Raw genomic sequence first — 24809 nt, forward strand, 5'->3', positions numbered from 1 at the left:
TTTTTTTTATATCAGTCACATTACTATTGGGTACATCTGCTAACACTGTTGTCACAGATTTATTATTTTTTTAAGACAACCTAATTAAGGTTTACTAATATTGCCAATAATATTGCTCATAGTGATAACACACAGTTACGTTTTTGTAAAAGTATAAAGGGCATAAACGTGTAAATGTAATGTAATGTTTACAGTAGGATGGGGCGGGTTTATGGGTTTTTCTTTTTAACCGGAAAAGGGGCGGAGACTGCTGTAACGTTAGCAACCACGCTGAGGGACAGGAACGGTTACCGTTAATGTGAAGGATTGCCCTTTGAAATATGCCTGTAAATACAGACTGAACCCGTGTCTTACACATCAAATACAACTGGATCTACCTGAGAGCCGTCGTTTCTCTTCATCGTGCAGGTAAGGATCGAGGCTGACGTTATTCTTTGGATGCTAGCTAGCTGCTGCTGACTCCAGTGTATAGTCACTGTGGGATCGGCGGTGATCATGTAATACAGGGACGTTAGCTGGCTAACATTAGCTAGCTAGCATGCTACCAGCGAGATGGTTATCAATAGCGAACCATCTCTGCTCTAACATTCTTTAATGTGGCTTAATCTATCCACCGCCTGCGTGTTACGCCATTACATGTTTTATAGCGAGCTCGCAAAGCTAAAGATCAATCTGATGACTAATTATTGGCGACAGGCTAATGCTAACAGCGAAAGGTTGCTAGTCAGCCCATGACGCTGTCAACGCCTCGCCTGGGTTTGACAGCTCACTTTGAGCAGTGGACAAGGCCAAAGCCTCGCACATCTGTAACTTCCGCTGTCTTTATCTCCAGAAGTCTTAACTGGCTCAACATAAGCTGAAAACCTGTCTGAAACAAATCGGCAGTTAGCTAGTGTATTAAAAATGTCGCACTCTGTACCTAGCTAACGTTAGCTGCCAGGTAATGTTACGTTTTCAATATGATGGCTGATTTTACTCTTCTGTGGAGGCTCTCGTTGTTAAACTGTGCTATTAAGCCACTTAGGGTTGCTATTTGTGTAGTCTTGCAGCGTTAATGCACCATTGTTTATCGTCCAAGTTGACTAAGCTATAGGATAAAACAGAATCTGGCAACATCGGGTTCATGTGCACTGCCTGGTTCAAGTCAACGCCCCACCCTGACTGTACCTCCTCTTTGTGCAGAATTAAACCCCCCGGATAATAATTATGGTGGTTGTGGAGACAGTTTTAGGGTGAGGATGCTTTGTGATGGTGACAGAATGAGGAGAGAGATTTCTTCTTCACCAGCTATGCGTAATCGCCTGGAGGCTTGGCAGTGAAACCACCGGCTGAATCGATGTTCCTGGTGCTTACTATGAGTTGTAATAGTGACTGTGCACTATTGGAAGCACAGTGAATGTATTTCTTTGATTTTATGAACTGAATTTCTCAAAGTTCAGGGCATTATAGGAGCCTGTATGAAAAAGAAAGAAGCTCTAGTGGATGTAAACCAGTTTGATTATCAAACAGACTCGTAGATGGCATTGATTACGTGAGGAATCAGGTATATGGACTTCATGAGGATCAGCTTCTTCCTGTGTTCATGCTGATCTCCCACTTGACGTGTTCATAGGATACATGTTGTGTATGCCAGCAAGCAGCAGCACATGTGAACCCCCGAATCAACACGAATAATCACTTTATCAACCGCTAAATATAAGGTGACGTGATGTCTTCTGTGCTTTTCCACATACATTTTCATACATGTTTGTTGGCCAAAGCTTTGCATCTCAGGTCTGAAGAAGCAAGAGGTTTTCACCATGCTGGTGTGGTTTAAATCCGCTGAATCACGTACAGCACAGGAGAGCGCTGCTGACATCACACCACTGACATCACACCACTGACATCACACCACTGACACTTGGAAACTCCTCGGAAACCCAAATGTCAATGTGCAAGGGCCTCGCTTTGGCCTTGCCACAGGCAAAGTGGTCACACATTCATGGATGTGATACTTGTGGATGCACACATTTCAAGATCACAACTTTTAGGCATGACGAGGCCTTTTCAACCGGAGTAAGTCGTTATGATCAATCTGGCACACATTTAGACAGCATAAATAAAGACTGAAATACCAACATCTGTATTACCACCTGGAATGCATTTGCTGCTTGATAAATGGGTCATGATACATGTATAACTGATCAAAGCTTGGCCAGCTCCGTAATGAGAGTCGGTTGCAGAGCGAGACCTTCTGGAGGAACAAACCTCCAGAGTCACATCAGATTCTGCGCTGATCCGGAGCCATTGACCAACAGAAAGACATTAGAGATTATTTTGAAACTTTTGGGATTGAAAAGTGATTCATCTTCACTCTTGTTTATCAACCGGACTATGCACATAACCCGTGGAGGTGACCGCCATTGTCATGTGTTTCTGTGCTGTAATTTTAATGGAGGGGAAATGTATGTTTCTACATGAACCACACTACAGAGAGGAGAGGGGAGAAGAAGAGAGATAACAGGAGGCGCATGTGAGTGCTGAGTTTAGTGATCGACCTGAATTCAAACACACAGATACACACCATCAGTGCCTGACATTGCTCGCTAGCTTATGGCTAATGTACTGTAAAGTAATCTGGATGGGGTGAATAAACGCTTCACTGGTGGTGAACACATTCAACAGCCACCATCGCTGGTGAAAGTCTATCTAAAGCGACTCAGGCACAAATCATCAAGGACGAGGTCGCCAAATGTTTTAGTTTTATTCACGTTATGTTAAGTTGCATTCAAGGACTTTATAGCAGCAGGATACAAAGTGAAACACAGCATTACCTTGACTAAACTTTCTGTAAATTTCTCTGTGTTTGAGCATTGTTGTAAACATTTGGGATAATGTACACCACTAAACAAAATATACAACAAAGGTCTAGTTGTTTTTACACATTTTAATGCAAAATTCCTACATATTGTATCTTTAAGAGACGTGATTTCTGCTCACATTCAGACTGTAGTTTATCTACAAGCGAATCCACTGCTCGTCTAAAGGCTTCCTGAGGCAGTTCACGAGCTTCTGTCCGTTTGAGGAGGAGGCTGGGACTGCGGCATCCTTAAGCCTGATAATAGAAATCCCCTGTGGTTTCCTGTCATCCCTCTGTACAGGGCTTGTATGTCTTGTCTCAGCTTCCTCTTTTCATACACACTGGAAAGTAGAACAGCAGAAGTCTATCTTAAAGGTATAAAGGAATTTATAATAGGTTGGTTGGTTTGTCGGCGGGATTACACAAAACTACTGAACAGATTTCCACAAAACTTGGGTGGAGGATGGGTCTCAGCACAGAATAGATCCCATTAACTTTTGGTGTCGATCAGGATGTTTTTTTGTCAATTTCTCAGGGAATAATTCACTGATCTGGATGAAAAAAATCAGGCGTATTTCACGTGCTGGGATCTATAAGTGAGTACAATTTGATGCTGATCCAAATAAAAGTCAGGACCTAGCAGATTTAGATATATTTGATCTGATATTGGACTAGGCTTGATTGAATCAAAGGGGGCTGTTGGAGGTATGCACTACTTATAAAAGTGTAATTGGCTTTTTGACTCCACATTTCCACCATTCATATGTATTGACTGAGTGTTGATTGCTGACCTGGTATTGGTAACTATAATTTTAAGTCCACTGAATATCTATAATGTAACTTTGTTGATGTTGCACCTGCACACATGGCAGACGTTGATCAGACACTTGAATAAGGTGTTTGGATTCAGTAATGCAGTTTCTGTCTAGGCCTTCTCAAAGCTGGCATAAGGCCTTATCCAGGCTTCTGAACCCAGGATATGATGTTTACATGCACAACTTAACCACAGTCCACCAAAACATGTACATAATCAGGATACTTGCCCGTGTAAACACAATCAGTGTTACTTCCTCATTTCTCCTTCACCTCTGCGTCCTTCATGTTGCCTCTGCAGCTACAGGTCCCCCACTGCCGCAGAGGCATCATCCATTCATGCACAATGACCCATGTTTGCCAGCCTTTCTCAGACTGGGCCATCCCTTTAGATCCTGCTCTCATAGGAAAGGGGATAAAATCAGCAGACTTCACATGAGGACAGACAGGTTTGCAGATTCACTGGTTGAGCTTTGGTGATTAGCAGAATTGAATCATTGGGGCAGTGTTTGTTTGCGGAAGATTTGTTGTAACTTGTTCATCGGCTCTGTTTCTTTCTGCATCGTCAGCACTCAAATCAGTTATGGTGGCGGCATTCAGACGGTGCTTGTTCCACATGAGTTGTTGCTGTGGTGTGATGTGCTTCTTGGGTGTGCCAGTGGCTGATAATAAGGGGAATTTGCCAGTCATTCAGTTAGGAAAAACTTTAGGTTGTGTGGTGGTGACTCAGGTTACGTCAGCCTGACTGTTTTACTTCCTCTGTGAATATATCCTATTTTTTTTATCACACTTGTGGTCGAGAAACATTCTTTTAAAACAAGAAGCATTGTTTTAGAAACTCAAGGAGTCACGCAGTCAAGTTGTGAACTCATTCTGTGTTTCTTCCTTCATCCCTCTCATTCTCTCTCTGTCCCTCTCAGACCTGTAGGTGAGTGATGCCGCCGGCGTCCAGCTGTGACTGCCCCCACCTGGACTGTGTGGGGGAGATCACTAAGGAGGAACTCATTCAGAAATCGCATGTAAGTGACCCTCCATCACGACCCTGTCAACTGCCCTACTCATAACGAGCCACTCTTAAAGGAAATGTTCACCCAAAAAAGAAAATTCAGTCATTTTCTACGGACCCCCATGCTGATGGAAAGTTGGATGAAGTTTTAGAGTCCATCAAACTTTTCTGGAGCTTCACAGCAAAACAGTTTTGCAGCATTCTTCTAAAATACTGAAGTAGATGGGGATCTGTTTTAAAATGTAAATAAACAACCAAAAAAACCCCAAAACATGATACTTTATTGTTTAGTTTCTGTCTGCAGCTGTAGCAAACACTGTCACTACTGCTAGCTACAGGTGCTAGGAAGCTCATCGGCTCGTAATCTGCAAGTGTTAATTTCAGCAAAAACGTAAATAGATATCATTTAATATTAGGTCAATCCTTCCATCAATTTTATGCCACTAATTAGGATTCAGGCTGCATTAATCAATTTTAATAATTTGTATTTATATTAAATCACATTCTGTGAGGTATTAAAACGGTTTTAAAAGTCCTAAAATTGGTCAACTTGGCAAAAACTTTCAATAACATGTTTTTATATATCCTTGCTGTTGTCCTGCTGATTCATTTTACAACATGTGACTTTAACCTGAGCGTCTCTTCATTTTTCTAGGGCCAGTGCCAAGACTGTAAAGTTGGAGGACCAAATTTGTGGGCGTGTTTAGAGGTAAGACGGTGCTCACAGCCAAAAACAAAAACAAAACAAACAATGTCTCTGAAATTTTATGTGACAACATGCAATCCCTATTTTGTTTTTTAACACCCTGGTGTCAACACCTTCTGTTTGTTTTTCTCTCTAGAATGGCTGCGCGTATGTAGGCTGTGGAGAGTCCCACACTGACCACAGCACCGTGCACTCGCAGGTGAGAGATCTCAGACCTGACTGAAGCCTTTCAGCTGGGAAATATTAATTAATACCCAAGAAAGAGAGAGAAAGGGATGAAATCTGGAAAGTTTGACTGTGAGGTTGGATTTAAAAAAAGTGGTAACAAAAATAGGAGCCGGTAGAGAAGCAGAGGAGGCACAGATGAAAGGGCTGGACTGGAATACCACTTTGGAGTCCCAGGAGGCATGACTTGGAATAAAACTGCCTCCAGCCCTGCTTTATTTTTAACATTTTTCTCTAAGAGCCAGCACGTGCATCTTGTAGCTTTTTGAAGTGCAAGAATTGTTAAAAGACATCAAGCCAGCTCTGTCTTCCTACACCTCCACGTTCAGTGCAATTTCAGCAGCGGATCATCCATTATTAATTGCCATTCCTCTGGGAAGTGGGGGAGAATCAGTAATACTGTCAGTTCCATGGTTACAGTATCTGCCCCTCCTGCCTGCTCTAAAGCTTTACTCAGCCTCTGCTGTTCGCAGTGTTGACTCAGGCTTTTCTTCCAGCACGCCAGGGCCAAGTGGGGTTAGAAGACTAGGAGGAAGAATATGAGAGCAAACATGTAATTTGCTTGGCCTATTAGTATCCGCATAGCTGATCTAACCATTGTCCAGAAAGGGCCTGTTCAAGAGCAAACCTCTTTAGAAGTAGAGCCCTCCACACAGATGAAAGACAGAGAGTGGGCTGGAAGGGAGATGTAATATTAGCTGACTGATTTGAAATGATATCATCATGGATTTTATATCTATCTGCTTATCCAGGACATCTGTCTGTGCAGCACACCAGCCGCCTTTTGTGTTTATTGAGCATAAGCCATCTTTAAATCTTGTAAGAAAGAAGGCCATGCTTAATTAGTGCTTTGGAGGCCCTGAGGGGGGGGAAACGTTTAATCTCTTGACTCTACAGTGAGAAACTCTGCTTCTGGATCAGCTCACACGCACTGTCGTAGGTTACTACACCAAGAGTAAACATGAGTGACTGTTTTGAAGTTAGAAGTTGCAGCTAGATCAGCTAATTTCAGAAGCTCGACTTCTCCGTTTGCTTTTGAAAACCAAATGAGACATGTAATTGGTATTTACATACAGATCATATTTCAAACATCATTATGCAGCAGAGCGGACCTCTGAAGCAGCTTCAGCCAATGGTAAACTTTGGAAATCCTTCTTCATATTGCAGATGGAGGAATGTTACCACATCCTTAAAGTTGCTTTTAGGCGACCAGTTCTCGTCTTTAAATAGCAGATTTGCTGATCAGTTCTTGAGCAGTTTTGTGTGTCTGTCCAAATCCACTGACAGACTCACCCTGACAGTAATAGTGGCCGTTCGCATTTCTCAAACCAGAAGCACGATCCAAGCAAGTTTGCAAATGCAATTGACAACACTTGGCCCAACTGGCACAAATGTGCACCCCCAGTGAACAGTGGGCTTCCTAGTGGGCTCTTAGGCACAGGTGGAGTGGAGGTAACAAATCTTTCTGAAATAAGGTCTCATGAACTCTGCGTTCACATACATGTGTGGACCATATTTCTGCCCTTATTGATTTTGGTCAGTAATGTCTTGAATGCTGATGGCTGGAGAGGAGACTTGATATGGTTTTGGAAGCAAAACCAGACCCAACATGCCTTTCATCAGAAGGTGACACGCTGAAGCAGGCGTTGAGTAAAAGTTGGTGCAGCAACAACATAAAAGTTTTGCACTGCAGTGCATTATTTGTGAGCACAGTATAAGTTGCTGACACGCTCGGACAGGTTTTATATCATCTTCATCTCCCAAGTTTTATTCTCCGTGTGATTGTGTGCAGAAGGAGCACTAAAGATTTGTTTTGCTTGAATACAATGTTTTTTTTAAGGTACGATGTTGAACCCTATGAACCGTAGACCAGAAGTAAATGAACATAATAAATGATCCATACGAGAGCTACTAAACATTATGTGGGCTGGTTTAAAAACACGCTCTAAGCTCTATAAATCCAGCTTGTTATTAATGCCCTACCTGGTATACTTTTCTTCATAAATTATTTAAGCTGGGGAGTTTCATGGCCGCGCTCTGTCTGGTGTGTCCCCTCTGCCAGCTCTGCTCTGCCCCGCTGTGTGAAGGCTAATGCAGCCCTGATGAATAATGCAAAGTCTGCTGGGTCGGCTGCCGCTCACGTTCAGTCTCCTGTCGACCTGCCAGGCTGCCGGTGTTTGTCAGAGCAGCAGTGGGTCAGCAGAACTCGGCCATGTTTCAACAGCAGCAAAAATCTGCTCTGCTGCAACCCTCACCTCTACCTTAAGCCGAGACGTTCAGCTCCGAGCCACTGTCTACCATAAAATGTTAAACACAGTAGGGTTTTTTGGATGTTTTGTCTTAATATTTAGGAGGGTAAGGAGGTTGAGTTTGTTTACTTGCAAGACATCTCATAGAGTAAGTGAGTACTAGGGATCAATGACCACTTGAGCATATACTTCAAGCACAAATGCAAAAACTAATGTAGTTCCAGCTTCTCCATTGTGTGGATTTGGAGCTTTTCTTTGTCTTCTGTGACAATAAACTGAACATCTTTGGGTTTTGTTCATTTGGTGTGACAAAAGTAGGACTGCAACTACCGATTTATCGAGATTATTTTCATGATTAATGGATTAATTTATTATTATTTATTAGATTAATTTCCCAGAGCCCAAAGTGAAGACTTTATATTGCTTCATTTGTCCAACCAACAGTCTAAAAACCTTCAGACTCTTCAGTCATAAATGACAAAAGGTGCAAATTCTTACATAGAAGAAACTTTAACTGGCAAATGTTTGACATTTTTGCTTAAAATGACTGAAATGATGAATCGATTATCAAAACAGATGGTGATTAATTTTCTTTCAACTAACTAACTGAGCGATCGATAATAAAAAAGCCACTAGAAAATGTATGCACCTGGTGTATGTAATTGTAGATTAAAATTTTTTACCTTTAAAAGGGAACTGCAATAGTTGGAAAAACAAATGTACGGAAAATGCTGATAGACTGATCACCATGTGATTCATTAGCCCTGATTAGCCCCGGCATTTATTCTCTGTGTTTATTGTTTAAGCCATATAATATCCATACAGGGTGAACAACATACAGGTGTTAAGTAATATTCACAATATCTATATCTATTTTTTTAACCCACTTGTATCACGTCAGTACTCAGGTTCGGTCAATACGCAAATTCAGGTATTGTAATTTATTAGGAAGGAGACAAAAAATGTTTTGGAACATCTCTATATTGTACAACATAGGTTTTCATTTTATCATCAATATACACCAGACCATATACTGTAGATTGGTAGTAGTGGGACAGAAAGTGGCAGCATGTGACATTATCTTGGCTGTAATCTTATATGATGCTTGATGGAAATTGTCTTGTTCTGTTGCACTGTAAGCTGTAAGCACCATAGATAAGACCGATTGGACAGGCCTTGCTGCCAGCAGGCACGCTCACATTTGTTATATAAGACCTGCTGATTGTCTAAAGAAATGTTGGTAGATTGTGTTGAAGATAAAGAATCATCTCATTGTAGGGCTGTAACGATTCATCGAGTTACTCGAGTTACTCGATTACAAAAATTGGTCGAGGCAAAAACTCTGCCTCGAAGCGTCGTTAAATTCCTATGACGCGCAGGGATCTTGAATGTTCCACACGGACCGTTGTTACTACTGCGTAAAGTGCCGTACACGGACACAGAGAGCCATCGTCGGAGAGCCTGACGGAGAGCCTCTCCGGGCGCATGAAAGATTTTCTAAGTGTCCGTCACTCCGTCGAGGGGAAACGGAGACGGCAAGGGCTCTGATTGGTCCTCTAAACTCACGTCCTCACGCTGGTTCTCCAGCAGCCCGGGGGGGATTGCATTGCGTATCCGCCACCACGACGGAGAGCTGCGAAGGCTCGAGATGACATGCCAGAGCAGAATCAGTTTGTGCGCGTTTAAAAAACGTAGATATGATATCTGCTTTACAGACAGTTGAGACCGACGTGACATGTTCTCTCTCTCTGTCTGTCTGTAAGTGTGTGTGCACGTGTGTTTGTTTACGTCGGTCCGGAGCTCCTCCCTTCGTAAAACAGAGCGGAGGAGAATTGTAGATGCGCGACGATGAAGAAATTATTAATTAAACGAACACGGTCCGGGCCGGTTCTATAGGAAAAGTGACCTTAAATGACTTCTGTTGTGATTTGGTGCTATGTATAACATAAAATTATATATAACACAGCATGCGTGCACACACATAGGTTGCTAGGTTACCATAGCAAATAGGCCTATCCCAGAGATTATATATTATTTGTTAGTAGGTGGTTAGAAGGTGCAATCCCTTTTTGTAATGTTGTATAAGACAACACTAAGGCAAAATGGCCGTTACTATTTAAGTTTGTATTGATTCATAGTGTTACATGTTATACATGTTTTACAGTAAGTTGAAACTGTATTGTTATTTAATTGTTTGCACTTGCACTAAATGGGTAAATTGCAATAAAGTTTTGGAGCCAAATGTTTGAGTTGTAAGAAATACCTCTGTTTTTTTAAGAAATTAAAGCCAAATGGTTGATCATTTTACAGCCACATCATTTTCGTCATGCATTATTTGTTTTGGTTGTTTAAAAATGCAAAAAAAAATAAATAAATAAATATATATATATATATATATATATATATACGATTAATCGATTAATCGATCGATAAAGTGCTAGATTAATCGATTCCAAAAAGAATCGATAGCTACAGCCCTATCTCATTGATAAAAAGTGAGATAAGATGTGCTTCATCCGTCTTGTTTCGTTTTGCTTTGACAGTCTGACATGTCTATTCACAAAATGACCCTTCTTTAATAACTTTGTGTGTAGGAGACGAGACACAACCTCACAGTGAACCTGACCACGCTTCGAGTGTGGTGCTACGCCTGCGGCAAGGAGGTTTTCCTGGAGCGTAAACTAGGTCCTCACTCTCCCCACGCCAACACCAAACCCCTCCCCTCTCCACAGAATGCTTGTCAGGTAAGAACCAGGTCCACTCAAACTAATGTCATCACTGTACATCACTTTACATCTTACAGCTATGGTTTAGTCATAAACCAGGTGTGATGTAGACTATGAATTAAATGCAGTATGTATCTTTTTATAAGCCAGTGTTGTTTGAATAGACGGGTTAACTGCATAATCACTTGGTTACATAACTATGTGCTCTTGTGTGCGATAACAATTCCCCCCAGTCGATCCTGAGTAACAGTTGAACTGTCGAAATGTATACTGTTATTCATTTACTAGATAAGAGTTTGATAATGGGGTCTGTGTGTTCTGTGCTATTGCTCCAGGATAACAGCAGGGCCCCTGGGAGCCCGACCTCTCTGAGAGTGCCCCCTAATGGAGGCTGTGAAGACCTGGACATGGAGACAGAGGAGGAGGATGACCTGCGTGCGAGAGGTCAGAGAACCACAAAATGAATGACACAAATAATTGTTATCTATCACTAGAGACCCAGTTTATCTGTGAGGAAATTCTGTCTTTATAAGATGATAGTTGTTCCCACAAATATCAGCTACAAAGTTAACAAACACTACAAATGAAGGCTGCCTAAATGTACCTGTACCTAATGCAGTCATGCAGAGTTGTCTAATCTACAGTTACAGTGCCGCTGCAGTAGACACACACGTTTCATGCCCAGATTATCATTAACTCATCATTTATAATTTGAAGTCAGTGAGGTGCGTAAAATTTAATTAACTTTTATCAGCTTCTAATAAAAGTATGAAAAAAAGAACATTGCATGGATGATTTGAGGTGACACCTCAAGCACAGGAGCTCAGTGAGTTGGTTTAGTTCAAAGCACAGTTTACGATATCAATTAATGAGAGCAGTAAATGGCAAGATGAGTGTTTTTAAAGAGCCTGACGCACCGAGCAGACTTTCAAGTACAAAGGCTGGCGAACAATGACTGATGTGTTGCCTCACTCTGTTAAAAGTTGTATTTGAGCAAACTACGACGACTGTAGCCAAAACATTCAAAAGATCATTCGAAAGACGAACAAAACAAACTGGTCAACGCTTTACTGTGATTCTGAAACAGGTTTGTCAGATGTTTCTGCTGATGAGAACAGAACAGACCTATCGCAAACACTACAGACAACAGAAAGTCGCACACTGCCTCTAAGCAGGACTACAGGCTTTTTAGCTCTGCGGGTTGACCAAGCACTAACACTTCAGTGCTGAGTACCTCAGTCCCTCTGGAGCCACCGATGCAAATAACATTTTCACTCAGTGTTGTGAGACACACACAGGCTCCACCAAATGACATATGTTATGTTGAACCTCATGTGGTGCAGCTCAGGCTTTGGCACCGTCACCTCCTTGGTTATTTTTGTCGCAAATACAGATCATATGAGGTGGGTGGAGGTGGAGACGAGCTTTGTAAGACTAATAATGTTTTCGGCAAAGTAAGCTGGTCACATGAAATCAGAGGCTTTTATACTGTGAAGCAGGCCTCCACAAGGAGGTGAAGGAGAGCTTGCAGGTGGTGTGCAGAGGGAGAGACATGCTGCACGAGGTGAAAGGGAAAGGTTCGTGCTGGTAACATAAAAACAACAGGAAGTTAATTATTATAGCGCGGCTGATTGCAGCTGCTCGTCAACACGTTTGACATTGAGGAAGTTAAGCTTCTTAAACTCACCTGCCACAAATTGCAGAGTCATAGCTCAGACAAATCTCAACATACCGGTGTGATACACATATTTTTAGATTCGGTGTGAGTTACACTGTCCAAGGATATCACTGACGATGAAATGAATCGGCTTGAAAATCATTGCAAAAAAGCTCTTGTGACTCTCCATGTAACTCTAGAGCTTGTCTGCGAATGATCACATTTTAGCATTTTCTTCCATATGAAAGTAATCCAGTGATAGCTGCCTGTACATCTATGGGTACCTTGCACGTAGGAACTGCTGATAGCTAATTCAGCATACTTTTAATGGTGCCGTTTCCTACAAAAAGGGCTACATGATAGGGTCATAAAGTCATTATTTCGCCAGTTATTGCGATTGCAATATAATTCAGGATAAGTGGTGATGATAATTTTTGTAGAATTTTCATTTTCACCCCCCAAAAAACCCCATACAATGCTAACCAGCTATTCACGGTCCAAAGCTCCCGTGCTAGCGGTGAAACACTCCCCTGGTGCCCCAAGTTCGCGTACTAGCTGTACGGCTTACTGTGCTAACTAGCTAACAGCAGCTACAGTTAGCAGTAATTAGCTGTTATTGTGGTGATATGCTGTCACCCATTTTATTTTGTGTAGGATAAAAACAGCAGGGCTCTAGTTATCCTCTCTGTTTACATCCCGCTAAGCATTATGGCAACTGTAGTTCCAAAATGTACAGCATGATTATACACTGCATGAAAGAGTACTAGTTGGAGTGACAGAATATATTAATATTAACTGTTCAGTGGGGTTTTTGAGGCAATGTGGGACATGTTATCCTGTCTGAAGGGAACTTTTATAAAACCCTTGTATAAGACTAATCAGCTGTCACTACCTTGGTCAGAAAAAATAATATTTGAGACCATTGGCCACAGCAGCTGATTTAAGAGACAGCAGGTAGCCACTTACCTGCTCCTGCTGTAAGATATGAATCTCGAAAATGGAATTGGTCTCCTTAACAATGTAGAGGCTCTGTGGCTGCCATCAAAATTTACAAGCATTTGATGAGTGGCTTGTTTTAATTTCCCCGGTGTGTTCTGTCTCCCTCAGGCCTGACAGGGCTGAAGAACATAGGCAACACCTGCTACATGAACGCTGCGCTCCAGGCACTGTCCAACTGGTGAGACCTCTGTTAACTCACCTTCTGTCCCCGCATCTACCCGTCTACCCCGCATCACCTCTCTCTGCTGTTCCTTCCTGTAACTTTCCACTGACTACCCACACTTTCAACACGCTCCTTTTTCATGAGCCATTTGCTGTTTTATTCACCGCCTGCCTGGTTCTTGTTGTCTGTGAAAAAAGGACCGAGGCTATGCTCATTTGGGAGAGTGACGGCTGAGTGAAAATTGCTGCAGTGCACCATTTGAGACGGCAGAAATGGCCTTTTGTAGTTCCCTGTAGGGTCTTCTGTTACAAATGAACACCAACTCTTTCTTACATCTCCTCTGTTGCTTTTCTCTTCCTGCTATGTCTTTTTATGCGTCTCCCTTTGCTGTTTCTCTCCCAGTCTGCCGCATTTTTTTTTTATTGTTTATTGAATTGCCAATCCTTCTGGCTCATTCTTTAAGATTGGATTTTTGGTGTGGTCACTTAAATTACGGCTCAACTGCAGAGCCCTGGGCTGGGTTATTACTTACTTTGTACCTCTTGCTTTTTATTTATTCTTGGTGGAGCAGCACAGCTTCCTCCTTTTTTAATACTATCCACCCAGGGGCCGGTGCGTTTTTTGAATTAAACTGATGATGCTTCGTCTGGATACAAGTCAAAATGGGAAAAGATGTGGGTCAAAATTTGCAATCTAAATCACATTCCAAAAATAGGAGGAAGTGAGTCACGCAGCTGCGGAAGGAGGGACCTTTTCTGAAACTTTCCCTTTGATGTGTGTTTGTGTGAGCGCCGCTTCTTTCACTTACTGTCGGGTCATTATTCAGTTCCAAGGACTTTTCTCCTGCCAAGGGAAGGGAACACTCCATGCCTTATTCATTCTGCAGTTTGTCTCTTTCTTGCAAATTCCTGTCCGCTCCGTATCCATCAAATAAAATCCCCTCAGCTGTTTTTCTTCTCAGCTATTTCCGATGTCCCTCAACTTTCAGCTGCATGTGGATTTTTTCAGTAGCCCTGGGAATTTTGCTATATTACCCTGCGAGTGAAACATGGTTTTATGAAACGAAATGAATCAGAAATGCAGGCAGAAGACGGCATTTTGTAGAAATGCTGAACTTAAACCTCTGGATTTCCTCTCCTGTTTGTCATTTTCTGCCTTTGTGTGACCTTCGTGAATGTAAAAGCAAAAACACACTAAAGCTAAGATGATTTACAGAGCTTAAAAAGTCATCTGCAAACATAAGGGATTATAATGACATTACACTATCTTGTACTGCCCTGGAATACATCTGCTTCTCTTGGCCCTTTTGAGGATTATATGCAGGTTTTTGAGAATTAGCTACTGCATTACAAGCTTTTTGGTAATAATTATCAATCTCTTCAGGGACAGATATTCAGTAAAAGCTGGTTTGGTGCTCGCATATGATCTATTTATCCCCCTTTCCACTGCAGCCCGCCCTTGACACAGTTCTTTCTCGAATGTGGCGGCATGGTGAGGACGGACAAGAAGCCTGCGCTCTGCAAAAGCTACCAGAAACTAGTGTCGGACCTGTGGCACAAGAACAGGTAGGTGTTGTTGTTTAGATCGCACGAACCTATAAGTTTGCCCCCGAGCCACTTTCATTAATTCCCCATTCCCCAGAGCGATGGCACTGTAACTTAGTTACAGTAACTCCTTAGCCACAGTTTTTGTATCAGCTAGTCTTGATTATAAACTCTGCATCCCACGAGACTTTTAATTGTGATATTTGTGTATTACAAAACTCGTTAAGCAGGCTGTGTTTTGTCACTTTACAGAGTCTCCTACGTGGTCCCAACCAACTTGTTCCAGGGGATCAAAGCCATAAACCCCATGTTTAGAGGGTATTCTCAGCAGGTGGGTCATTGCAGATGGTGAAATAAATGCGCAATAAAAGTGCATGTGAGCACATTCGTTTTATAATTAAAACATGGAGACACTCAGTTGGAGACATGCTAGACAGCATGGTTGCAATTTCGTTTCATTTCTGCGTTGGAGGATAATTAGCTGTTGTGTTTTAAACGAGTGGGCTCTTTGCTTTTACCTCTGTGGTTTGCAGATGAGTGAATATGAATATAAAAGGTTGAACTGATTACACAGTTGGTGGAGTGTTGTCGTGTTTGTAGTGCTGGGTAGGTTCTCAAAATGTGTCAAAGACTTGTGGGTGATGCCTTATTTTTTCAGCAACGAGAAGGCCACTCAGTAGAGAGCATACCTCCGCCAAGGCCGAACAGTCACCTGAATACACCTGATCGCTGGAGAAATTGTCCCTTTTTTGCGGATTCACACCAAAAGTTAATGGGGTCTCTTCTGGGCGGAAACCCATTCTCCATTTTTTTAGTTTAGTTAGTTAATTTTTGTGTAATCCTGCTGACAAACCAACCAACAAATGCATGGACACAGGTGTAAACGTAATAGGACCGACACATCATACAAACATGTCACGAGAGCTGCAATGATTAGTTGATTAGTTGACTGAAAGAAAATAAATTGCCAACTAGTTTTGATAATTGATTAACTGTTTTGGTAATTTTTCAAGCAAAAATGTCAACATTTTGCCGCCTCCAGTGTGTTTAATGTAAGGATTTCCTGCTTTTCTTTGTCATTTATGTCTTTGGGTTTTGGACTGTTTGTTGTTAGGGTCAATTTTTTTGATGATTAATCAAGAAAATAATCAGCAGATGAATCGGTAATGAGAATGATCATTAGGTGTAGCCCTATCATTTTCCTTCCACTAAACTTTTCCCTAATGATTCTGTGCTGAGCTGTAATTATTGCGGGCCCGCGCTCGGCCATAAAGTTGTCCCAGATCTTATACAGTCTCTCCTTTTTCTCTTCCACTCCATATCCCTCCGTGCTCACTCCTTTATAGAAATTACATTAGCTCCAACTCAAATCACTCGGCCAGATAAACTGAATCCTGTACTTTTCAGTTACAAGCTTCTGACTTTCATTCACACACAGATGCACACATTAATCGTTTGATTTGATTTCAGGTGGTGCTTAAAAGAAAAAAAGATTTACGTGTCATTGATATAAAGAAAGACTTCTTGCTGGAGCACGTCTTGTCTTTTTCCAGTGTCTGTAAATAAGGGATTTATAAGCCTGAGTGGTGAAATGATAAAAAGGCCTGTTTCCTCTTGGCTTGCCAGAGTTTGTTCAGAGGAGTTAGCTGAGGAATATTCATTTGTCACGCCACGCTGGGCTGCGCAGCCTTGGAATTAGCATTGCTATGAATGATGTTAACATTCCAGGTCCTGGGAGAGGAGCGTTCATTTGGCTGGAGAGGGAGATTGGATGCTTGGGCTCATTAAGTCTGATTACACATTCATGAGCATTTGGATTTGGATTTTGTGATGCAGAATCGGGATAAACAAGGAGGTGAAGTGGTTGTTGTTTGTAAATTGGAAAAAAATTAGCTTTGGGAAAGCTTGGCTGTGCTTGTCAAGCTCGATTATATTTAGGAAGAATTAGTGCTGCGCTACATTTCAATGTTCTTTTCAGGGAGAGGAAATTAAGTATTTTTTCACAGACTTCAGGACCCAAAATAGCTGTTAAGAACTCTAACATTTTCCCAGCTAGAACTAATTTGCTACCTCAACTAACATTTCTTGTGATTTTCCCCTCTCTGCCTCCAGGACTCCCAGGAGTTTCTCCGCTGCTTGATGGATCAACTTCACGAGGAGCTGAAGGAGCCGCTGCCCGAGCCCTACGACCAGTCCAGCGGCATCACGGTGGACGAGTGCCCCGAGGAGGACAACCACAGTCAGTCAGACGACTTCCAGTCATGCGAGTCGTGCGGTAGTAGCGACCGGGCCGATAACGAGGTGCAGGGCGGGAATGTGCAAATAGACGACACCAATGAGGCTGAGATGCTGATTCCTGAGCAAGATGAGATCCAGGCCAACAGGGAGTGGCAGAAGGAGAAGAATATGATCAATGACTTTTACCGCTCTGGAGTTAATGGTGTTATGGGTGGAAGCACTGGAGTGGACATGGACAAAGATGTTGACACCACCACTGAAGCCACACCAATTATCAGCAGCCAGGGAGCCATCAAGGTTCAAGGCAGAACAACAGGTAATTATGGACATTATGAAGCAGAATGTCAAGTTTTATTTTTCTGCTTACTTATTCAGCATCAAATTTGTGCTTTTGAAACTCTAATATTTGGCCTGCTCTAAACAAGATTTCTTCCCAGACATCCAAATGTCCACCAACACCAGGCCACAGAGTCCAGTCCCGATGGAGGGACACATTCCCAAAATGTCCAGCAGCCCGCCCAAAGCTGCCTCAGGCTGGCCCAGCCTAAACCCTGCACACAAGAAAGGTACTTCTGCATAATCAGAGGCAGTCAAACCGAGATTCAAAGCTATCTCGTGCCGATCTTTGCTGACATACTGTAAAGCACTATCCTCACGTGTCTCCCTCTCTGTCTCTGCGGTCCCTCAGCAGTGACCACATTCTCCCCACCAAAGAACAAGCGGCAGAAGAAATACCGCAGTGTCATCTCAGATGTGTTCGATGGGACCATTGTCAGCTCGGTTCAGTGCCTCACCTGTGATCGGGTTAGTGTGGATGTTGCAATGAATTTTTTGGTCTTTAATGAGATAGTGGGATTGCTGAGAGGGTAAGATGGACAGTAACGGGTGCACGAGAGGTGTCAAAAGTTATTTCAAGGTGCTAAAAATGTAATTTTGTGGAAAAATCTACTTTGGTGCTTAGCTCCGATGTTCTTATACACTGTCAGTGCAGACGTCCACTGTCGTATCATTGTGATATTTGAACTGTAATGAGAGTAATATTCTGCAATACATAATGCTTTTGAGGAGATTTCAAAATATTGAGATATATATTCTGTATCGTGATATAGCTTAAAATATCACAATATTATTTTAAGGCCACATCACCCAGCTCTGTTATAAAGTGACTAATCCGTGTAAAACAAAAATCAGGATTGATTTGTGAGCAAAGATGAAGCTTCACTGTCTGTGTTGTTGCTGTCAGGTGTCCGTGACCCTGGAGAACTTCCAGGATATCTCGTTGCCCATCCCGGGGAAGGAAGACCTGGCCAAGCTCCACTCCTCCACCCACCAGACCTCCCTGGTTAAAGCCGGCTCCTGTGGGGAAGCTTATGCACCGCAGGGCTGGATTGCATTTGTCATGGAATACATAAAGAGGTGTGTTAATAATATGGACACTGTTGTTGTTTACACGCACATCAAGTATTTGTGGCTTTGTAACTCTGCCCTTTTTATTCATCTTAAACCGTCTGTTTGTTTTTACTCCTAGTTGGTTCTGGGGTCCAGTGGTTACGCTACAAGACTGTCTTGCAGCTTTCTTCGCCAGAGATGAACTAAAGGGTGAGCAAGTGGGTGGAAATCTGCTCTGCCAGCACAAACATTAAGATTGATGTCTCAATAACTGTGTGTTTGTTGTTTTCTAGGAGACAACATGTACAGCTGTGAAAAATGCAAGAAGTGAGTTACTAATTCTGAACCGAACAACACACAACACAGAAAAAAATGACTGAAACTGTACTGATTGCCCTTCTTCTTCGTGTTTTTCCCTCTTAGATTACGAAATGGAGTCAAATTTTGTAAAATGCAAAGTTTGCCAGAGGTAAACCGACAACTCTTGTAGTTTACATCATGAAGAAACTAAAATCTTTTCCACTAATGTCTTCAAAAATCAGACTTCTAAAATAGACCCTCTGTGTGCTCCAGATCCTGTGTATCCACTTGAAGCGCTTCAGACACGAACTGATGTTCTCCACCAAGATAAGCACCCACGTCTCCTTCCCGCTCGAGGGCCTGGACCTGCAGCCCTTCCTGGCCAAGGACAGCTCCGCCCAGACCTCCAACTATGACCTGCTGTCAGTCATCTGTCACCACGGCACTGCCAGCAGTGAGTGGGCAAATCTGCCTTCCCTTGGCACGCACGAATGTCCTGCATTCATTAGCCCATAGAAACATTTCACATGTACTTGTTAGGTTTATGACTGCTGCCGCTCTAACGCGTTCCCCCTGTCTGATCCCAGGTGGCCACTACATAGCGTACTGCAGGAATGATGTGAACAATCTGTGGTATGAATTCGATGACCAAAGTGTGACCGAGGTGTCCGAGTCCTGCGTCCAGAACGCTGAGGCTTATGTGCTCTTCTACAAGTAAGCGCATGCACAAGACGGGACATTTTAAGATTCACCGTGCCGCTTTGATTTCCATAATCTTACTTTTGATTATTCCGTTGCAGCAGTGATTAATCTTTGGTCTGTTCCTGCCACAGAAAGAGTAACGAGGACGCGCTGAAAGAACGTAGGAGGGTGTCCGGTTTGTTCAGCATGATGGAGCCCAGCCTCCTGCAGTTCTACATCTCCCGCCAGTGGCTGAACAAGTTCAAGACCTTCGCCGAACCGGGCCCCATCTCCAACGACGACTTCCTGTGTTCGCATGGAGGTGCGTGCGACCGTGTTGTCGTCATACTGAAATCACTCGGAGGTCACCCTTTCTTCCCTTCCCTGCGCAAAAGCGTTGTGCTCTGCCATCTCTTAACACAGCTTCTGCTTTCATCCTTGCTGTGGATTTTCGTCTTTGACAAAGCAGAGTATTCCCTCCGCAACACAGCAGACTTCAAAGGGGGTTTTATGTCTCTTTGTGCAGATGATCCTTCTTTCTCGTTTTAGCAGAGAAGAGGGACGGGTTCTAAAAGGGTTTGTGCCAATCATGCTCCTTTCTTTTCTGCTCTTTATTCAGGGAGCGGAGGAAAACATGAAATTGAAAATTAAGGAGGAGAGAATGAACATTTGCGCTAAAGCTGTTGGTATACATTGGCAGTGGGGAATGTGCACCATTGTGTAAATAAGCACGTGAAGGTTGTTTCCCCTCCTTTGCGGCTGCCGGCAACATAATAACTGGATAGTTAGATATTATAAGCAGACATAATATCAGTGCCGTGAAACCATGATTGTTTTATTTTAATACAATAGTGTTGCAGTTTATTTTAACTTTCCTTTATAAGCTTGTAGAATAAAACATCATTTGAATATGAAGAATTAAAGACACTGAAGGACTAAAACAGATAATTACTGTAGATTAATTTTGCTTTTAAGCTTTGCCTTTCATTATACACTTCATTATCTTATCCCGCCACAGTTTTTCTGCTGTAGTAAATTGTTGCTGGCTTTCTGCACCCACACGATTTGGTGCTGTGCAGTTTCTCTGCTGGTTTAGAGTGTGAGCCTTTTTTCTTTCTTATGATGTCAGTGTTTGTTTCATATTCTGCAAAATTAATGTTCTACCTTGTAGAGCGAGTGCACCATGTCTAAGGCACCCTGTCCTTTAACGCAGCGGCTGTTTCCTGTCATTCCTCAGCTGTCTCTATCTATAAAAAATTCAGTTGAGATTGCTGTACTTGTTGGGTCCCCAGTCACAGATTATGGCTTCTGTGTGAAATTGAGTTCAAGTTCTTTCATTAGACGGATTTTTAAAGGCTTGAAAAGGTGAAAGGGCAAAAGATTAGAGAAAAATAAAGTGTTTTGTGGTGCACAAATTTGTTTTATTCCTTAATTATCATGTGTTGATGATATTCAGATTTATCTCGGGAAACCTCGTGGTGTCCTGACCCCCAGGTTGGATACCACTGCTCTAATTATAGAGACTGAAGGCAGGAAAAAAAGGGGAAAATATTAGATATTAAACAGCCTGAGAGGTTTGGTCAGATGCTGATATAGATATTGGGGAGTTAAACACACATTTCCTGCAGTTTCCTCTGAAATGCGGTTATCAAACACTTGCGACAAACGTACATACATAATTGACGCAGGAAACCTTTAAAGGGGCACTGTGTACTTTTGGAGAATAAATTCAAACTCAGAATTTTAATATTTATAATATTATCGAGGCAATAACTCAGAAATATATAATAATATAACAAGCTGTACTCGGAGGAAAGTAAGGTCCCCAGAACACTGCTTGAAGATAGAAAGGTGGCAGGGTCCGCCACATATAAACAAAGTAAAACAGTATGAAGTTGTGTTGTCCTTTAAAGTCGATTAGTTTATTCAGTCATGAAAACAAAGAGTTTGTTTATTTAGTTTGTTTATTTGCTTCCCCACGACTACATGGTGCACCTTTAATGCCCAAAATGACTGATCGAACTTCACTGGGAATTTAATAATTATAAATTACCTCAAGGGTCTTTTCTGCATTATGTTTTATAAAATAAAATAAGAAGTCTGTGCTGTACTGCCTGATGTATCGGGTGGGCTCAAATTTTAAGGTTCGAGCACTGACTTTAATGTGTTTGTGCATATTTTAACATACCAGCAGTCACAATGTCACACTGTTAATGTCTGATGGATGTCTTAATGTGTCCCGTCAGGTGTACCCCCCAACAAAGCAACGTTCATCGACGACCTGGTGGTAATGCTGCCGCAGAACGTGTGGGATCACCTCTACAGCAGGTACATACAGTGCACACGCCGACTGTGTGCGACGGGCTGGAGGCTGTAAACATTGTCACATCTCCCATTACTCAGTGTGCTCACAGTTGCGCTACAGTTCCCTTTGTGGCGTCGATTTCATCTGTGTGAGTTAATGTGGACCGCTCCCTGCAGGTACGGAGGGGGACCAGCTGTCAACCACCTGTACGTTTGCCACACGTGCCAGATTGAGATAGAAAAACTGGAGAAGCGGCGCAAGTCGGAGCTGGACATGTTTGTCAGGGTAAGGCTTCGAACCACAGAGAGCTGTAGCCACAGTAAGAAGTAAAAAGCTGGTGTGAGTGATAATGGATAGTGTGTGAGTGTGTCTCTGTGCAGCCCAGTTCACATGGGTGTGTATAGGCCTATTCTCCTGACTATTGAACCAGTTGATAGGCTGCATGTGTTGGTGCTCTTCACCCCAGCAGGAGATGAGAGGTGTGAGCCTGATGAAAGCCTTATCATTAATGCATTGGGACAGATGCAGCTGTTATTGCCGGCTCAGTCTGCCCACTCGCACAATGGCTTCTCAGAAGATGTGTGTGTGTGTGTGTGTGTGTGTGTGTGTGTGTGTGTGTGTGTGTGTTAGAAAGAGCTTCAGTAAGATAACAAGAGGAGCAGGGATTGTGTCATTTCCAAGAAAGATGAAATTGGTGCAGTGTTCTGTTCAGACTGTCTTCTAATTGGAATAACTACCAGAGAGAATTGATTAGGTTTTCCATCTCCTCTCCTCTCAATCCTTTCATCCTCACTTAATTTTTTTTTTTTTTTTTTTTGCCTCCCCCCCTCCCTGTGTTTCTCCTCCCTCTTGTCTCTACCGCTCACTCCTCCCCCATTTCCTCTCTCCCCCCCTCTCCCTCCCTCTGCTCCGTAGCTGAACAAGGCGTTCCAGGAGGAGGAGTCTCCAGTGGTCATATACTGCATCAGCATGCAGTGGTTTCGTGAGTGGGAGGGCTTTGTCAAAGGAAAAGACAATGGTAATTGGACAGAAGTCTCTCCTTTCCTCTGAGTGCTGTTTAAATGTCTGATTAAAAGGCTGAACGTTTCCTCCCGTCTGATATCTGCTGGTGACATATCAAGGAAAAGCTGCCTCGCTCATGTTTGATGTTCTCTACATCTCTATCTATACATTGATATGGATCGGAGAAGATGGCAAATAAATGTTTTTATGTGGGACATCCAACTTCTGTCGTCACCAGAAGCCGCTCATGTTCAAAAGAAACTGTGAAGTCCCATTTCGTCTTTTGATTTATCTTCAAAGAGTTTGCTTCGGTCCCCCGAGTCAAGTTTCCCTTCTGCTACAGCAAAATGAAGTGTCAAAATACATTTCAGTTGCTTGCACTCGCTCTCGTTTTTTTTTTTTTTTTCTTCTTCTTGCTTTGTATTGTCATATCTATTTATAACGGCTTACATCTGGCACTGCAGCGAACGTCTTTTTTTCCTCCGACTTCTGCTCCTCCAATATTTGTTTTCTCTCTGAAGCGAGTGGGGAGCAGAAATTGCTTTTCACGGTGTGACAGAAACATTTGACTTTTTGACATCAGTGCTGTTTGAAACAATTAGGGCTGAGAAATAAGCCTGCGTGTTACTTTTGAATGTAATTATGATGACTAATTGTCTTTCTCTGTCCTCTTTAAGATCCGCCGGGACCCATTGATAATTCCAAGATTACAGTAAACAAGAACGGACATTTAACACTCAAACAAGGTACTTTTATTATTATTATTGTTATTATTATTATTATTATTGTAGTGTTGTTATTTCTCTACTGTTACGCTGTAGAAAGATGTTTTGAATCTTTGCTAAAGCATAAAAAAGAAGAAATGTAAACCCAATAAATTGAGGAGCGTCTGTGTGTGTTCGCACCCTGCAGGCGCCGACTCGGGCCAGATCTCCGAAGAGACGTGGAACTTCCTCCACTCCATCTACGGCGGCGGTCCGCTCGTGACGGTTCGGCCGAACGTCGGCCACCAGGAAGCAGAGTCGTCACAGTCGGAGGAGAAGATCGAGGTGGAGACGCGCTCCGTTTAACCAAGCACTCTGCAGAAAGCGACGGAAAACATTCAATAAACGAAAAGCCTTTTTATTTTGCACTTGACTTTTATTTCAAAAGCATCCGAGCAAAGGACCTCATCTTTACCGCGACGCGTCGGCCTCCGACAGCCGACGGAGGGAACTAACACGTCTGGAAAAGGGTTTGTCACGTTGTACAAATCTGTATAAAGAGCTCTTAAATTTCTATTAGCACTGTAGTATCCATGTGTCAGGTTGTTTTCAGAACCGAGCATTTAAATTATGTGCAGCTAAAAAAAATTCCACTGAATGCCATATTTCTTTTTCTTTTTTGTTGTTTTTCTTGACCAAACGAGCACATACCGGTCTGTGTGTCCACGTGTCATGTGTTGCTGATACTGATGAATCACAATACACCTTGCTGTAGATATATCACACATTTTCCTGTTGTAAGAGAATAATGTTCAATGAACGGAGAGACGGAGAGCAAAAATGTGACACTTACAAGTGATGAAAATCATTAAGGTTATGAAGGGACTAATTACTGACTAGTCTCAGGAATGAACTTTGTGTTTTGCACTGTCCTGTAGACGTACAAATAGGCATGCTCGCCACGCACATGTCTGCTTTGTATTTGAATGTACCAGTACTGATAGTATGTTGGTCGAGATTCAGCACTTGGGTATTTATCACAGAAGGGAGTGATTTAATATGATGTTAATAGATTTTTTTGTAGAAAACACGTGGCAGGCAGAGTCTGTTAAGAATGCATGCTTTAACACTCGACCCCAGTTTTAACATCACATGTAACTGCATGTAAATGCAACGCTGCTCATAAAAATGTGCACGTTAATCACAACCTGGATCTATCTTCACTAAATTGTACAGCTACAGACGGCATATTGCAGTATGTAA

The 24809-nt window shown here is 42.4% G+C and overlaps 1 protein-coding gene across 2 annotated transcripts; it reads left to right on the forward strand.

Moving 5' to 3' along the window:
• Window positions 1-246: 246 nt before the first annotated feature.
• usp33 (ubiquitin specific peptidase 33) lies at window positions 247-23972 on the forward strand. Of its 2 annotated transcripts, none has more exons than XM_084368634.1 (24): window positions 247-408; window positions 4573-4671; window positions 5314-5367; window positions 5501-5563; window positions 10433-10582; window positions 10900-11008; window positions 13329-13398; window positions 14835-14948; window positions 15180-15258; window positions 17040-17481; window positions 17591-17731; window positions 17854-17969; window positions 18409-18581; window positions 18694-18764; window positions 18848-18881; window positions 18978-19023; window positions 19128-19308; window positions 19442-19568; window positions 19688-19857; window positions 21782-21863; window positions 22017-22125; window positions 22756-22858; window positions 23520-23588; window positions 23755-23972. In XM_084368634.1, exons 2-24 carry the CDS (start codon window positions 4588-4590, stop codon window positions 23910-23912), a joined length of 2745 nt encoding a protein of 914 aa, XP_084224760.1. In that variant the 5' UTR covers window positions 247-408; window positions 4573-4587; the 3' UTR covers window positions 23913-23972. The 2 variants fall into 2 exon arrangements, with proteins under 2 accessions (XP_084224760.1, XP_084224761.1); XM_084368635.1 differs by having other exon boundaries at window positions 17603-17731.
• The last annotated feature ends 837 nt before the right edge of the window (window positions 23973-24809 follow it).

The sequence above is a fragment of the Pagrus pagrus genome (assembly GCF_965226575.1).
Source record: "Pagrus pagrus genome assembly, chromosome: 12".
In the NCBI taxonomy this organism is placed as follows: domain Eukaryota; kingdom Metazoa; phylum Chordata; class Actinopteri; order Spariformes; family Sparidae; genus Pagrus; species Pagrus pagrus.

Excerpts from the sequence above, each read along its gene's own strand:
- usp33 (XM_084368634.1), top strand. The coding sequence starts at position 4,588 with ATGCCGCCGGCGTCCAGCTGTGACTGCCCCCACCTGGACTGTGTGGGG. Across the intron at positions 5,368-5,500 it reads ATTTGTGGGCGTGTTTAGAG|AATGGCTGCGCGTATGTAGG; the intron begins GTAAGACGGTGC and ends TTTTCTCTCTAG. Across the intron at positions 21,864-22,016 it reads TGGGATCACCTCTACAGCAG|GTACGGAGGGGGACCAGCTG; the intron begins GTACATACAGTG and ends CGCTCCCTGCAG.